General features: G+C 41.6%; 1 protein-coding gene across 10 annotated transcripts in view; it reads left to right on the top strand.

The window, feature by feature from the left end:
* Nucleotides 1-11,315, top strand: part of PIKFYVE (phosphoinositide kinase, FYVE finger containing) — a 65,808-nt gene extending 54,493 nt beyond the window's left edge. For 9 of the 10 annotated variants that reach the window (XM_014954409.1, XM_014954413.1, XM_014954412.1 and 6 more), the window contains 10 exons: nt 364-447; nt 952-1,043; nt 1,705-1,869; nt 2,440-2,499; nt 2,957-3,133; nt 3,804-3,907; nt 4,180-4,308; nt 5,633-5,894; nt 6,607-6,681; nt 7,640-11,315. In XM_014954409.1, the coding sequence (XP_014809895.1) occupies nt 364-447; nt 952-1,043; nt 1,705-1,869; nt 2,440-2,499; nt 2,957-3,133; nt 3,804-3,907; nt 4,180-4,308; nt 5,633-5,894; nt 6,607-6,681; nt 7,640-7,755 (1,264 nt within the window). In that variant the 3' untranslated portion in view covers nt 7,756-11,315. Of the gene's footprint in view, nt 1-363; nt 448-951; nt 1,044-1,704; nt 1,870-2,439; nt 2,500-2,956; nt 3,134-3,803; nt 3,908-4,179; nt 4,309-5,632; nt 5,895-6,606; nt 6,682-7,639 lie in introns of those variants that run through there. The other variant, XR_001413380.1, reaches the window with a different exon arrangement.
* The last annotated feature ends 5,046 nt before the right edge of the window (nt 11,316-16,361 follow it).

Here is a 16,361-nt window from a genome sequence, read left to right as displayed (position 1 = left end):
CTTGCTCCTCTTTGGTCCCAGCAGCTCTTGCTACTACTCAGCTTTCCAAACCAGCTGCTTCAGTAAATCTTGGGGTTTGCATGTCTCAAGGCAGCAGGCTTTTAAAGAAGCATGTTCTTAAATTGTGAGAGAGGGAGAAACAAGGGGGGATTTTTCATGCAGTATGATCTAGAGCAACTTCTGTTCTAAAGGAACTAAGTTCTAATTGTAAGAAAAAGAAGAGGTTTTTCTACTGTGGATTTTTGTTTCCTGTGGTTGTCGCTGAACTTAATCTCTGGGTTCATGTTACAGTTTCTCAGAGAACAGCTGATTTTTTTTTTTTTCTTTTTCTTTTTTAAATTTTTTTTTTCTTTTCCCCTTCAGTTGCAAGGAGTACAGAAATGCCCTGGATGAGTTGTCCAAAGCATCTCTGAAGAACAGTTCTGAAGAAGGACTACAGCCAAACAGGTTACACACAGGAACTACATACAGGCCATAGAGCAAAGGCACCGTGATTCTAGTGAATAAGCCAACACTGGGATGGGGAAGGGCTCTCATAGTATGCCTCTGTTAGGATCTCTACTTTCTGGTGGAGCCTGACACACTCCATGTAACCATACTTGCAGTATCTGAGTTTCCATTTCATGGTTGGGGACTGTATTGGCTCCATCACCTGATCCCTTGACTGTGCATGGTGGGGATTGCTGGGCCCGCTTACCTTTCCAGTGATGATGGATGGAACTGTTGCTATGGAGCACTGAGAGTTTTTTTGTCAGGGAGGTGGAGGAGGACAACTTTGGAAAGTCCCACACCATTACAGCTTTAAACTGTATGCTCTTCCCTCAGTAGTACTTTGTGTTAGGCCTGTAGGAGAAATAAATGTACAAGAGTAAAGCAATAGTGTCTCAGGTGGCAGTATTTGTTGGGCTCATTACTTTTTTTTTCTTTTTTTTTTTTTCTTTCTCCTTTCAGCATGTCAGACAGCAAACCAAAGAGCAGTAGTCCTGTCCGCCTGCCTGAGGCTAACATGGGTCCTTCAGCTCGCAATGCAGAACCAGAACAGCGTAAGACCACTTTGCCAAAATCATATCTGTGATGCTAATCTCAGCTCAGACTTAAGATCACTTAACCTGGGGTCTAGCTCTTGTGAAAATTAAGTTAGAACACAGAAATTGCATTCTGAGTTGAAATTATGGCTAGTCTTAGAGCTTACTTGATGTAGAACATGGCAGTGGGAGAAGGAGATAGGTGTGGGGTTTTTTTTTTTCCGAAGTCTCTAACTAATGATTTTCCCTGATTATTATGAAATTGGACTATAATTCCGTCTTAAGGTGCACTACATCATAACATATTGTGTTGTTCTTGAATCTAGCCTGTTCAGTGGGGTATGATGCCCATAATATGTTCTGACCTTTTTTGGTACCGCCTTCTTTAAAAAGATGGTGATTGAAATATTTTTGAAATGGAGAAGGGACGTTCTTACTGTTAAAGGTGCTCACACTTGGGCTGCGTTTTCAAATGACTGAGCATTTGAGAATGCTGTTTGGAATACAAAATCAGCTAACCTGGTGGACCTTGGTTTCCTGAAGAATAGTAAATGAGTTAATTGAATGACATCGTTCCTCCAGTCAGAACAATGAATGGAGAAGACGCGTGTGAGTCACACTTTTATTAAACTGCCTGTGGAAATGCCAAGGCCCACTTCTTTATTCCTTTTCACTGTAGCAAAGAAACCATCTGGCGTCTTGTCTTTCTTCCGTGGCACTGGAGGGAAAAGCCCAGACCTGTCTTCTCAGAAGAAAGAGACCTTACGCGGTGCTGACAGCGCTTACTACCAGGTTGGACAGATGGGCAAAGAGGGAGCAGAAAACCAAGGAGCAGAGTCACAAGGTACAAGACTGAATCCACCTTCGGTCTTGGATTGTTACTTCTCCCAAACCTCATTCATACTTCTAAGCCCCGGAATGCTCTCCTGCTCATACTTTTTCAAAAATCAAGGTTACTCAATGTGCATTGAAAAGGAATGATTTGAACATCAGATGTAGGTTTCTCCCAAAGACATTGCTCTGCTTTATGAGAACGGAAATAGGGGCTTTAAACCCCTGGTAACTATAGGGACATTGAGTACTCCCTAAGGCTTGAATGCCTTTTGGTTGAGTTGACTCTAATTAAGCAGCACAGTCTCTTCCTCGCTTCCTGTTTAACTTTCATTGTTTCAGCTCGGAAAATGAATGAAGAGAAAACAAAGAGAAAGCTTGTACTTATGTGTCCTATGAACAGCAGTGCCCTTCTATCATACAGTTACAGCTGTATCTCTAATTCCCTATGTGTAGTTCCCTCTGTAATCTTGAAAAAAGAAAATATTTTTCTTGTAATGTGAGTTTACAAGCAGTGTCTTATGTGGCTTTCTCAGTAATAATAATGAACAACCCTGGCTGAATGGTCCCTTTATGCCTTCAGATGACGCAGATGGAGGAGATGGACAGAAGAAACAGCTGGTGAATCCCCATGTGGAACTCCGTGAGTAGTTGTAAATAGTAACTTGAAGTCTTAGTTGACAAACTCCTTTCTTCATGCAAATATAATGGAAATCTTAAAGATAATAATTATTTTTTTCTCTGTATTGAGCAGGAAGGAAGAATCAAGAACAGTGCAACGCAGTTTTTACTTACTGTAATCAGTCTGTCTGTTGCACAAATACCCCATAAAACTTTTGGGTTTTGAGTTTTTAACTGCTCTTTTGTCTGGACACTTTCCCATGGCATATACTGTGAGCTAACATAAAGGGGGTTGACTTTCCTGAAAGTTTTCCATTTAAATCCTATTGGTATAAACTTCCAAAGCACAATAGTCGTGTGAGAGGGATGTTTAGCACAGTAATATTCTTCTAGACATCAGTAAAATCTCTAAGTATCATCTCAGGTAGTCGGTGAATATTGCATACTGTTACTGAGGAAGACTTTTTTTTTTTTTACAGAGTTTTCAGATGCAAATGCCAAGTTCTACTGCCGGATTTATTATGCTGGCGAGTTTCACAAGATGCGTGAAGTGATCCTGGGGAGCAGTGAAGAGGACTTCATCCGATCCCTCTCTCACTCTATGCCCTGGCAGGCACGAGGTGGCAAATCTGGGGCTGCATTCTATGTGACTGAGGGTAAATAGAGTTTCTTCCCCCTTTGTAATTAGAGGGTATAATTTGGGGATCGTGGTTAGTATGTTGTTTAATCCCCGATTACCTCTAGCCAGAGTGTTACTGACTGTGAAGTGGTCACTTGGAATGGAAAGTTAGGTGGATTGGTGTGGGGTCTTCAATATCAGATTATTTGTCTCTGTGTGAGCAGGAGAACAAAATGTAATTCTGTCTCTCAGTAGTAGCAGTTAGGGAGGCCAGTTGAGCAGAAGAGTTGTACTTTTCTTAGGCAGGATTCAGAACAAAAACTTGAGTATTATTCAAGGAAAACCGGTTATCGCAGACAGCATTTCTTATAATCCCATATGCTTTACTTGATTTATAGGATTTTTAAATTTTTTTTTTAACAGGGCTGATTTTAGGTCCTGTCTTGAAATGGGTCTTGAATGTAGGGGTTTGTAGGCTGTATCTGTTGTCTATATAAGAAGCCGCTGTAGCTGTGGTAAAGTGGCAGTCTCTTCTCCCTGATTTGCTAGAGGGGAAATCCAGAAACTCAGAATATATGGAGTAAAAAAAGTTTCTAGAAATGAACTTCTGTTCCTAAGGATTTAAGAGAATTTTAGTCCTTGAATTTCTCAAAGAATACATCACTTATGGTATGTAACCCTGTTGCCTCTGTCTGATGTTAAAACAGATGATAGATTCATCTTGAAGCAGATGCCTCGTCTGGAAGTCCAGTCGTTCCTTGACTTTGCTCCACACTACTTCACCTACATCACTAATGCAGTTCAGCAGAAGGTATTTAATTAAAAAAATGCATTTTGTATATACATACAGCGTTCTGTATTTTACGTACTAGTAACAGTTCCCATTAACTCCTTTCATTTAGGTAAAAGAAAATGTTGGAGAGAGTGAGTTGTACTAATAGTGTGTTTTTTAAGATGAAAAGTGCAAATTTTGGTAGAGCTTCTAAACTGTAATACACAGCCAGACAGTACAGTGGCACCTCTAATATTTGATTGCTGATTGCCCATACACAGAGATCTTACCCCATGTCTTCTTTTCATCAGAAGCCCACAGCGCTGGCCAAAATCCTTGGGGTATATCGAATTGGATACAAGAACTCTCAAAACAACACTGAAAAGAAGCTGGATCTGCTTGTTATGGAAAATCTTTTCTATGGCAGGAAAATGGCTCAGGTAAGAACCAAGTTTTCTGTTCCCTTTTAGTGCAGTTCTGACTGGGACCAAGAGCAGGGTTACCAGTAGCCATCTTGGTAACTTTTAACTTTGCACATGCTCTCTATATTGAGCACTGCTCAAAGATGACACTTTGTGCCTGATTCCTTTTTATGTGATCCATGGTAACTGGATGCTTGTATTGGCTGGTTCAGGTGACTAGTGCAGGTTTCAGTTTTTAGAAATTTTACTTGTCCCTGCACCTCCAGTGTCGTGAGAAAAAGCATTGCCAACCTAATTAGGAAAACGTGAAACCTTTTTGTAAAGCTTTCAGAAGAACTAACTGGGGTTACAGACTAATTTGCTTGGAAGGAGAGCCTTACCCATGGAGATGGTGAGCTATTGTGTAGTGAAGGGAAAACTAATAATGGTTTGAAGCCACTGTTCTCTCTCTGAACCATGTGTGGGACAAGATTTTGAGCTCAGCCTTGTTCTTAGTAAAGGAAAACCAACTTTTGTGAGGCAGTAGAATGAAGATCTTAAAATGACTGAGGGAAAATTCTCTTCAAATACAGAGTTGATCCTGAAAAGGAAGTTCAAACAAATGCCACTTCTAAGATTAGACAGTATAAATTCTTCCTCTTTCCATCTCAGTGCCTGACCTCAAACGGGGGATATTTGTGGGAGGAAGTGAACTGAGGGAATTCTAGACAGATTAAAGGATGTTGTTGCGGGTTTTCTTTTTGTTTGTCTATTTTCTTTTTTTAAATCACAAGGATGGACAGGCACTAGGACAGAGATCCAAAGAGACTGAGGACTCTGTCCCTGAAGTTAGTAAAATATTGACTGGACAGGGCTTGAACAACCTTCTCTAACAGCATCTGCTTCAAGGAGGAAATTGGACTGGGCACCTCCAGACTTGTTGGTGGGCTGTCTCTTACCTTGAGAACAGCTGTCAAATGGTGCTTCATGCAAGACCAACCTCTCTCTTCAGTGGCTTTACTTTTGTCAACATTTGAGTCTGTAGAAGCTGACTGGAAAACTGAGTTTACCCATAGAATATAAAAATAGGGATACCTTTTTCCACTTAAATTAGACTAAATATTAATTGCCTAAAATTTGTCAGTTAAGGTGACAGAGCTTTCGTGTAGGCTTACATGCTACTTTCTGCTCAGGAAACTTTAAATTTTGTAGTACGAAAATGTTTTTTGTTAACTGATTTCCTGCTGTGGAGAAGGAAGGAGTTGCCCTGCTGTGCTGCCTTCTCGAACACTGCAATTAGGTATGTTAAAGTCTTTAACCTTGCAGAATAGTGGAATAAAGTAGTGCTGTTCTCCATTTGCAGGTTTTTGACCTGAAGGGCTCCCTCCGGAACAGAAATGTTAAAACTGACACAGGCAAGGAAAGCTGTGATGTAGTCCTTCTGGACGAGAACCTTTTGAAGATGGTCCGAGACAATCCTTTGTATATCCGTTCCCATTGCAAGGCTGTGCTGAGAGCTTCCATACACAGTGATTCCCAGTTCCTCTCCAGCCACCTCATCATCGACTACTCCCTGCTGGTGGGTCGTGATGATACCAACAATGAGCTGGTTGTTGGGATCATTGGTAGGTTGTCTTTTGTATTTTCTTGCTTTCAGCTGGTGGAACTGCTTTCTTCTGGTTTAGGTGGAATATAAGAGGTTCCACTCAAATATGAGAACTTCTTGTAATGACTGAGCACCCTTCCTCTGAAAGGGGCTTGGAAACAATTCTGAAGCCTTCTACTTGCAGCCCCCCCTTCAGTTAGGGACACTGGTGGTGTTTCCCGTCCTCCATACCATGAAGTGAAAGGTGTTTGTTTTCTGTTATCAAACCTGTAGGTGGCTGCAACGATGAGGAATGCTACCAGCTTAAATGGATGGGTGTCCAAGTCTTGATGCTGCTAGCTGTTCCAGTACAGTAGTAGGAACTGTTATGGCAAAGTGGGGCTGCTTGATAAGTTTCTGGGATGAGGATCAGCTAAATGACCCTTGTAAATGAGCCCTTGAAACTGTAATGTGGGTAAAGACAGATGTGCCTGGGCAGTCTGTTTTTGAAGAGGCAGGAAGAGCTGATTGTGATCTTGCTGGGCTTTTGAGGTATCATATTTGCCCTACCCAAATATAATCAATACTCTGGAAAGTGAGGCAACTGGTAGGGGGAACTGAAGTTCTTCTGGCTATGGAAGCCTACTGCCTTCTTGCCCTTGTGAGGGGAAATAGATATATTTTAGAACAGTGTTACTTGATTTATAGCAGATATGACATGTTTGTGTGTGGATTTTCTTTTTATTGAACAGACTATATTCGCACTTTTACCTGGGACAAAAAGCTTGAAATGGTAGTGAAGTCAACTGGCATCTTGGGAGGACAAGGTAAGTTCAGAATGGAAGGAAAAACTTTTGATCATGTTTTGTCATGACCTGAAAGCTTCCAATAACTGTGCTAATAAAGCCACAAATTCCCCACCGTGCAGATTTGCAACACTAGATTAAGTTGCCCAGAACAGAGGAAGGAATAACAACTTTCTGAAAAATTAATACATTGATCTGCCTCCTTGAGTGACCCTTTAAAGTACTATAATTCCTGGGAATGGGGTGAAGGGTCATCCATTTATCAGGCTGTTCTTTTCTGTTTCTTGGTTACCAACTGCTCACATACAAACTTAGTCATCCATGCAGAGGTACTATCAAAAAAAAAAACATGCTGCCTGGCTTCAGAAGATGTTTTCTGAGTCCAGAAAATCAGATACACTCTGAGCGGTTACTGGAGGAACCTTTGTCAAATAGTTTGAGGAACTGAGGTGTTCCCTTTGTGGAAGTGAGTAGAGTACCTGTTGTGCAACATTGCCTAATGTTGGCCACATGTTAGTAGGAGGGCTGGAAAAAGAAGGGAAGAGGAGCACTCGATCTACCACTGCTCAGGTTTCTGGAGAAGATAAGGGCATGTCCACCAAGTGAAATTCTTTATGGGATAAATTTGCATCTCTGCTGGAAAAGCTCAAAGACCTGTAAACAGGAAAAAAAAAAAAGGAACGAACTGAGAACTGATCAGGGCTGAAGTAAAAAGCCTAGATGCTTCCTCCAACTTAAGGTATCTCAATTCAGTGTCAGGAGTCCAGACCTTGATCTGTATTCTTTCCTTATCATTTAAAATAAAAATTAAAAAAAAAATATAAAATGCAGCTGACAACACTTAATAGTTCCAAGACCCTTCCATATACAGCATGCCTTCATGATTATGCTTTCTGTTGTTGTATCTTATGTGATATCTGTCTGTACTGTAGTATACTCTGTAGCCCATATTTAACTGCTTTTGATTCTTACACATTAGGTAAGATGCCAACAGTGGTGTCTCCAGAACTGTACCGGACCAGGTTTTGTGAAGCTATGGACAAGTATTTCCTGATGGTGCCAGACCATTGGACAGGACTGGGTCTGAATTGCTAAGCTAAAGCCCATATTGGGAAAGCACAAGAGGACAATGACATTATAGGCCACTCTGTTCCTGTGGTCTGTCCAGCAGTAAGCAAGAAGATTGCAGTTCCACGTCTACACTGACTATGTGCGTCATGTTGTGAAGTATGAAATCTGCTTGTTGCACTTTAATCCGCTCTTGGAGGCTGATAAGTGAACCAGTCTTGCTAAGGATGGAAGCTGTAAGGTACCACCGAACAGCATTGGTAAGAGACACTCCCTCTGTCTTTGTGGAAGATGATGCTGCCTCCATGTAAGAGCACTGAAACAGATACTGTCCAATTTATGATGGCGTAGAAGTACATGATCTCTGTAAGTTTTGCACTTCCTAAGTGGTGTTGAATATGAGCAGCTCATGTTTCTGTAGTGGATGCTTGGTACTGCAAATGTGAAATAAACCCCTCTCTGTGTGGGTGGGTGGGTGAGACGAAGAATGAAGTTAATTCCTGAGTTCTGCTATTGTTGCAGAGGTCCGTAGTTGACTTGCTTAGGATCCATGAATAACTTGTCCTGCTCATGCTCTGTACCTTCAATTTTTCCTGGGTTCTGTAAACAGTATTTTTTTTTTAAAGGCAGCTCCACAGCTGTAATGCCATATCACTACATCTTTTAAGTTATATTACTGCATACAACTCTATCATAATTTCATTTCAGCTGAATCCCACAAAAACAGGTTGTCAGTCATCAGCGTACTGCAGAACCCCGAACATATCCCTACCTAAACAGTACTTTGATCTGAATGTTGCCCAAATCCCTGGAAATGGGTAACTAAAAAAAAATACCCTTTGATTTAACAAGACTTGATTAATTATAGTTATGAAGCTGATTAACCCTTTCCTTACAGAAGGCACTAAATTGCTAGACAAAATGAAGCATACTGCCTTAGAGTGACAACTTTCTCCTTAACGAAACCATCATTCCTGGCAGATCACTTCAAATCCATTTCAATTTCCCACGACTTTCAAACAATGCATTCACCTCATGGTTAAAATTTGCCAGGAGAATGTTTTCCTTGCATCCATGAGATGCAGACGAGAATGGAGCATCCATATCTCATCACACTGTGCAGTCCCAATGGAAGAACTGTCTCTTCAGCAGTATTAGATTTTTTTTTTTTTTGCACCACTGAAATGAATGTAGTTGTTTTTTTCTGTAAAAAGAAAATCTGAACTAACAGGTATCTTGTATGATGCATAAGATGTGCAGAGATCCTGTGAATCTCTGTTATGACAATAAGCACTTCTTTCCATTTTTATTAATTTTTACCTGTTTCTGTAGATGATGAGTTTACTTTTTAGCTTCATTATAATATAGGCCAGTAAACAAGAGGGGTATTTTTATGAGTTTGAGAGGCAAGAAAACTGTCCTTAGACTTCCAGTCTCTTATAGAAGGACTTCAAGTGAACATTGAGTCTGGGACAGTATAGCTCTTTATGACCACTTGCTCGTTCTGACCAGTTGCCTGGTAATGCCATCTTCACTGTAACTAGGGATTGAAGTATGCATTTTGTTCACTCCTCCTGTGTTCAGTATTTTCTTCTGCAGCAGATGGTGGTGACTCTGTTCTGGAGTAACAGCTGGGCAGCACTGAGAAAAGAAAATGCCAGCAGTGAGAATTAAACTGCTAGGCCCAAAAAACCACCAGTGTAGCTCAGGTCTGAGCTGCCAGGAGGCAACAGTCATTTGTGTTGGGAGAAGTCTTCCCCACCCCATCACAAAACACTGCTGGAGGGCGAGCAAAGCTGCTGACCTTGAAGCAACAGAAATGGAAGTATTTTCACTTCCTCTGTACGATGTAATCATTGTTTCTGGGGGTGCAGTGTTGAAGGCTGCAGTGATGTGTGCTGTGGAAAGATGTCACAGTACTTCTTGCTTCCCCTGGCCCAGAATCCCTTCAGTCTTAACACAGTGCACCAGGTATAGCTGACATCTCTGGGACACATCTTACCTCCTGTGTTGTCATGTACTCCCAGGGTGGATAGCTGTGGGGAGGGCCTTGTGTAATGAGGAGCAAACCAGTCCATCAGCTCAATGCTACTGTCACTTCAGTGTTTTCTGCTTCCTTTTGTGGTCCATCAATGTGATGGCGTGCAGCCTGAATCTGTTCCAGTCTCAGTTAAAGTTTACATATTCTTTTTCCTTCCCCTCCTAAAGTTTACAGGGAAAAACTTTGACTTGCCTGACCAGCTAAGGTGACCCAACAGCAGCTGGTCATGTTATCTTCCACCTTTGTCAGTATGTGGATGGGTTGATGGAGCATGAATATGGGCAGTGTCATGGCATCTGCACTAGGCTCCTGTCGGGCTGTGATGTGCTCGCCCTGCCCTGTCACCACTAAGCCTTACTCCAGTGAGGAGTCGCTGCTCCGTACTGCTTGTCTTCCAGAGTCCCGAGTAGCTGGCTCTAAAGCAACGTTGTCATCTGACCATAGCTAATGTTCCCCTGTACGGGACAGCATGAGGCCATCAGCACTGTAAAAAGTGAGAGAACCTTCCACTGGCCAGCTGTTTTGCAACCTGTGAACACAGTCCAGTTGTGTGAATTGTGACCTTTTTGGGCTGAAGTTACAGCAGTTGGAGAGATTTGCAGGAGTGATTTTGAGCTGGCATCAACAGCTAACTTTGGGTCAGGATGTGGCTGAGAGACTAGTCCTGACCAGACTGGAGTAAATAGCAAACTACTAGTCATGGGTAACACAGTAGGTGCAGTATTAACTGGAACTGGGACATCTTTGGGTGCCATGTAACATAATGCTGTAAGAATTTCTAGTTCAAATCCCAGCACCTGAAGCAGATTTCCTCAAACGTTCCCTTTTCAGAATAAGAATTGTCCTGGCATTTCACTTGCTACAAAGCTGAGTTTTTCAAAAGAAGAGCAGTACTTCATGCAGCAGGATCTTTGAGAGAGCTCCTTGTGGGGCTGCGTTAGGTCTGTGTCCCTGCAGCATGCCTAAGGATGTCCTGGGGGAACAGCCCTAGGTATTAGGTGAGCCCTTCGATTAGAGTTTTTTATTTCTTGATGACACAGGTTTAGCATATATGCGTGTAAGCAAATCCCAGTTGCAACATGAAGACTGCATTTCTTCAGAGCTGCACTGGCTCTTTTTCTTCTGTTGTTTTGATCTGAGGCCTTTTGACGAATGTCTAAATCTTGTCCCAGTCAGAAGCTATGACTTGCTTTGAGTCATCCTGTAGACAGCAGAATGCCTTGTGGCTCAGTGATGCATTCTGTCCCCCAAAAGCACATGAGGGACTCTTGCTGGTTAAGTAGCTCTGCTGGGCTCAGGGGAGTTACCCGTGGAGTGGACTCTCCTCTGACAATGACCAAAACCAAATGAATCGCTCACTAGCAGGTGGCCAGACTAATCATTATTCGAAGCACTTGATGTACCATAATGTATGTATTTCTAATCTACCTTGGTTCAGCTGTATTTTATAAAATTGATGTACTAAACTATTTGAGAATAACTGCCTTGACTACTTGGAGAATCAAAATGTAATGTATATAGATGCAAATAAAGTGACTAAAATATACTTGAGTCTGTTCTGTGTGGTGGAGCAGTTAGGTCTTGTAGCATCCCATTTTCTTTGTCAGAGACTAAGCCCTCTTCTTGCTCTGCAGCATTTGCTCTGTTGGAGGTTGCCGGCTTTGTGTGCAGCGTAAGCCTGTCATCTCTCTCTACCTTGCAGCTCCTCTCTTCTAATGGAGTTAGGACATCTGGGTCTCCAGGTCAGTGGCAGTAGAATGTGCAAATACCCTTGCACTTGTCCCACCTTCTCCCCAGCTGCTTTTCAACATTTTGTCCAGCAGATGGTAGTGTTTCCATGGCTCAGTTCTTCCAACAGGTAGATGTGTTCCTCAGGAAAAATCTCCAGGTGTTTCCATAGTCTTCTCTTAAGTGGACTACCACTACCATATTGATTTACACAATACTGCTATTTAAAAAAAAAAAAGAGGGGGAGAATAGAGAAAAGAAAAAAGTTGGGATTCACCATCTCAGTCTATGCTGTAATATCTCAATTTGAGTCCTATGGTGTCCTACTGTGAAGATGCACAAGCAACAAGGAGTGCTTCAGTTATAGCATGGAGGTTTTAAGTCACTGCAGATAGAGAGTAACTTTGCACAAAAATTGGGGAAGGCCAGGCCATTCCTCATTTTTCCCTGTTTTTAGGACACAACTGAAAATCTGGTACATTAGAGATTCAAGATGTAGCTGTGCTAGACACTGATACTAGCCTAGTATTGCCACTAAGGTACTAAAGTAATAACAGCTCCTGCTGTGGAGCCTTGGTTTGTTGTCAGATCTCTGTGAGGAGCAAAAAGAAGAACAACAAAACACTTCCTTTTTTGGTGAAAGGAAGTTTGTCTGTGTCTTTAAATGTGTGCCTAGAGGCAGAGCCTGCTTCTCAAAGGATGAAGGATGACAGAAACAGATTAGAAGAGAGGCGTGGGGGCTTTTTTGGTAACCCAGCAGAGTCAGAATGACGTGTATCCTGCTACAATGTCTTGTTCTCCAGCCCCTGCTGCCTTTCATGGCGTAAAAGTCCTACACCATGTGATGTGTGTAAGGGCAGAAAGCAGTGCTTAGTTTTAATGATGAAAACCAATGCTGGAATATCCCTGGTTATGAGTGATCATCATTCTATGTACTGAGTCTAAGCTTTGCTGAGCTCCAAGCAAGCAAGGACCCAGGCCTTGGGAGCAGCTCTGTGGAAAGGGACCTGGGGATTCTGGTGGACAACAAGCTCAATATGAGTGAACACGGTGCTGCAGCAGCAAAGGGTTGCATCAACAAGAGCATCACCAGCAGAGCTAAAGAACTCGTTGTCCCACTCTACTCAGCACTTGACAGGCCACACCTGGAATATTGTGTTCAGTTTTGGTCCCTGCAAACAAGAAGATGTGGACAGTCTGGCGAGGGTCCAGAGGAGGGCTGTCAAAGGACTATGAAGCCATATGAGGAAAGGCTGAGAGAACTGGGTTTGTTCAGCCTCGAGAAAAGAAGACGGGGGAGACGTTATCACTGTGTTCCAGTATTTAAAGGGTGGCTACAAAGAAGATGGAGACTTCCTTTTAAGACCTTTGCAAGCTGTCCTCTGATGCTTTCCAGTTGTTTCCAGTTATATGAAGTAAACAAGTTCTGGAAAAAGGAAGAATGTGGTAGGTACGCAGGAGCTGTGTTGTGAGGAGCCCTGAGGAGAAAGAATAGAGCTTTGGTAGTGAAAGATCCTTTGCAGTCAATGGCTGTATATGTAAATACACAAGAGGAGTTGTAAAATCTCGTTGCCGTTCTGAAGGAGAGCTGTCGAGGCTCAGTAATTATAGCCTCACCTTTGAAGTGCTGAAGATGACTTGTGTGGGGAAAACAGCAAGCGTGTAAAAAAGCAAGCATGTCAGTAGAAGAAGAATGTGAGAGAAGAATATAAAAGCTGACTTATGCCAATTATCATATTAAAAAGTTATTCTTACAGAAGGGTGTGTGTTGGCTGCCAGAAACAGAAGAATCCTGCCTTCAGCTCTGAGTATCTTGTGGTGCTTCATCTCTGATGCTGACAGAGGTGAGAAAGAGGCCCAAAACTGCACTGCTGAAGTTAAAAACAAGAACCTCCAAAACAGGTAAGAGTGTGCCTGTAGCTGAGTAGGAATTAATGAGAAATACTTGCTACCATTCCCTAGAAGTGTTTAGCCTTTGGTTACCTGCACAGGACCCCGAAATCACAGTTTTGAGTGAAATTTCCTGGATTTTGTCTTTGAAATGGAACTTCATGTATTACAAGGTCCCGTATGTTGTTGTTTGTGTTTGGCATGGGGACAAAATAATTGAAAAGTTACTGCAGTTAGGAAGTTCTTTTCGCTGAAAAGGTATGTGTGAGGAAAAACCTCCCTGATTCCTGTATTTACAGCAGCAGATTCCAGATAGTTTTGTTTTGCTTGTAAAATATAGTGTATCCTGAATCCTCACTGCCACCTGCTGGTGCTCCACTCCAAAGTTTTAATTCAGCTTCTAGATGGCTGTATGTTTGCTTAAATTACAATTATAAAAGTTGTCAGAGAAAATATGGTCTCAGTGGCAGTTCTGTGTTGTTTTCTGCGTGCCTAAATGTGCTGTGAACCTACCTCTGAGGAGGTGGAGGACTCAAGTCCTGTAACAGCTGAGGTGTACTTCAGTGAGGACAGGCATCTTTCTGTCAGTATCTGTGGCCAGTTAAAACATAGTGGCTGTATCCAGCTCCTTGTGGAAGAAAGGCTGTTTGGACTAAGGGTCCTGGGCCTCTGGAATTTGCTCCCCAGTTTCCAACCAAATAGTAAGAACAGAGTGGTGACCTCAGTGTGTCTGCACAAAACTAGTTTGCAGCCTTTTGTGAACACAGTACTCAATGGATTTTTTTAAGATTTCCACAGTGAAAATAAATTTTTAATTCCACGTTATTTGCCTTATAGATATATTTCTATATTAATGTGTTTTTATAGGTATATTCTATAGTAAATAGTAGTCAGACTATTGTATTTGAATAGTGATTACTCTTAGCATAGGGGATGTCAGTTCGTGACTACTGTAACTCTCATTTACTTGTTTAGTTTTGGGACTAAAGCTTTTCAGGTTAGGACAAATTGAGCAGTTAAAGATTGCTTGTCTTCTAAACCCAGTGTGCTCAGGGAGGTAGGGGACCTGCTTGTACCCAGTGCCTGATCTGGAGTTAATTCTGACCTTAAGGGCACGTATGCTGCAATTTAAGATGAAGCCAGCCTACAGTTTGCTGTCATATGGTGTTTCATGGTTTTGTTTCGCTGTCATATTACACAAGGAAATTGTGCACTGAGATGCTGTTGTAAAATAAGGTGTTTACATGGTTATGCACACAATATTTTTCTTTTTCTGCACAGGTAGGGAAATCTTTTTTCCCCGTGCATTCAGATGTTGTAGTATAATCCCTGATGGCCCACACTGGTATTCACAAGAAGAGAGCTCTTCTGCTTTTCTGCAAGTATAAAAACAATGAAAAAATATTTCTGAGGAAGTCCAATAAATGTTTTCTTTAAGGAAAACTTGTTCTGTAAGCTCAGTGAAATTCCTGCCCCTCATCTTATTTTATCAGAAAAAAATTTGAACTCCTGATTTCAGAATCAAATCTGCATCTCTCATGTGTCCAAAATTTTAAAGGCATTTTGTTAAAAACCTATATGTACGCTATGGTATAATTTTTAGCCTGTTAAATCCCTGTGCTCTGCCAATTATTTTGCAACAGGGTAACATTCTGAGAAAAAGTTGTGCAGAATACCTACGGTTAAGACTCTCTCCTGCTATTTAAGATTGCAAGTAACACTTCTGCCCTGCTCTTTTCTGTTATATTCCATGTGACGTCCCTTTGTTCTCCGTTAAGCATGTGTAGGTACAAAGTCCTGTAGGAATCTGGTCTTTTCTGTAGAGTGCACATACTTAGCTTAGGAGGTGCTGCCAGAACATCAGCTGGTACTTGTGGGCTCTCGTGGCTGGCCGGGCACACAGGTACTTCTTGCCTCAAGCCTCAACAGAAGAATTGTGTGCTGTAAACACGGTTCACACGCTCTAGGATATAACTGGAATAACAAAGTCATGCAAGACATAACGATCCAGTGATCAAAGGTAGGATAATGAAGTAAGTGAACACAATTACTGAAAAGAGCATTGAATTACAGTTGCAGAGACAGGCTGGGAATACTGTAACCTTTCTCCATTGTTTACACAGGATGTTTTTCTAATACAGCCTCAGCTATTTTCTGATACAGCCTCAGCAAAAATGAAGCACGTGGTATCTTAGACGTGGGCTTCTGCTACTGGCCAGCTGAGATCTGCTGACATAACAGAAGGTAACTAGCTACCTGATGAAAAAGTTATATATCTAGGATGGCACAACTGCAATTGCTTAATGTAAACATACGCATGTTGCAAGAGGAATAAAATGTTCTCTTTTTCTACCAGGATTATTAAAGACTGTCTGAAACACGTACTATAGGGAGAAAATTATTTTCTGGAAACTTCAGGTCAGCTGTATGACTCTCTATTGGTTGAAATGATCTGTAATCAGTTCTGGTTAAAGCGTTCTTGTTAACATGTCTGGTACTTCACAAGGATGGAAAAGAGTAAGTTCATTCTTTATGTGGCTCCATGGTAGCCTACAACAAGAAGAAATGACATCTACTTCATGTGAGTTTGAGCTGCCTTATAAAAACCCCAATATTCTGCTTTCTGTCCCTTAAGCCCTAGAAAACAGAGAACCCCTTTAAGGCAGTATTTCCCATTCCAGCTCTGTTGTATAGTAAGAATTCACCAGAACTAACTTGATTTACTGTGTATCATACTCTAAAAAAACCCCACCCCTAATTATTTCAACTCTTGAATGTTTTTTGAAACACTGACTTTTAATAAGGTAGATGTTTTCTTACAAGGTGTGTCAGCTTGTGAAGAATACATGCCAAATGTTAACAGATGTGACTGTTGTAGTCTTAGCCAATAAACAGCCTGCAGAATATACAGGTCATATGCATTCCTTTAGAAAACATTCTTTATGCACAACTACCTGTAATTTCTGTTGGCAGG

The sequence above is a fragment of the Calidris pugnax genome, unplaced genomic scaffold (assembly GCF_001431845.1).
Source record: "Calidris pugnax isolate Ruff unplaced genomic scaffold, ASM143184v1 scaffold103, whole genome shotgun sequence".
Taxonomy (NCBI): Eukaryota; Metazoa; Chordata; class Aves; order Charadriiformes; family Scolopacidae; genus Calidris; species Calidris pugnax.
This window is presented reverse-complemented; position numbering and strand designations above follow the sequence as displayed.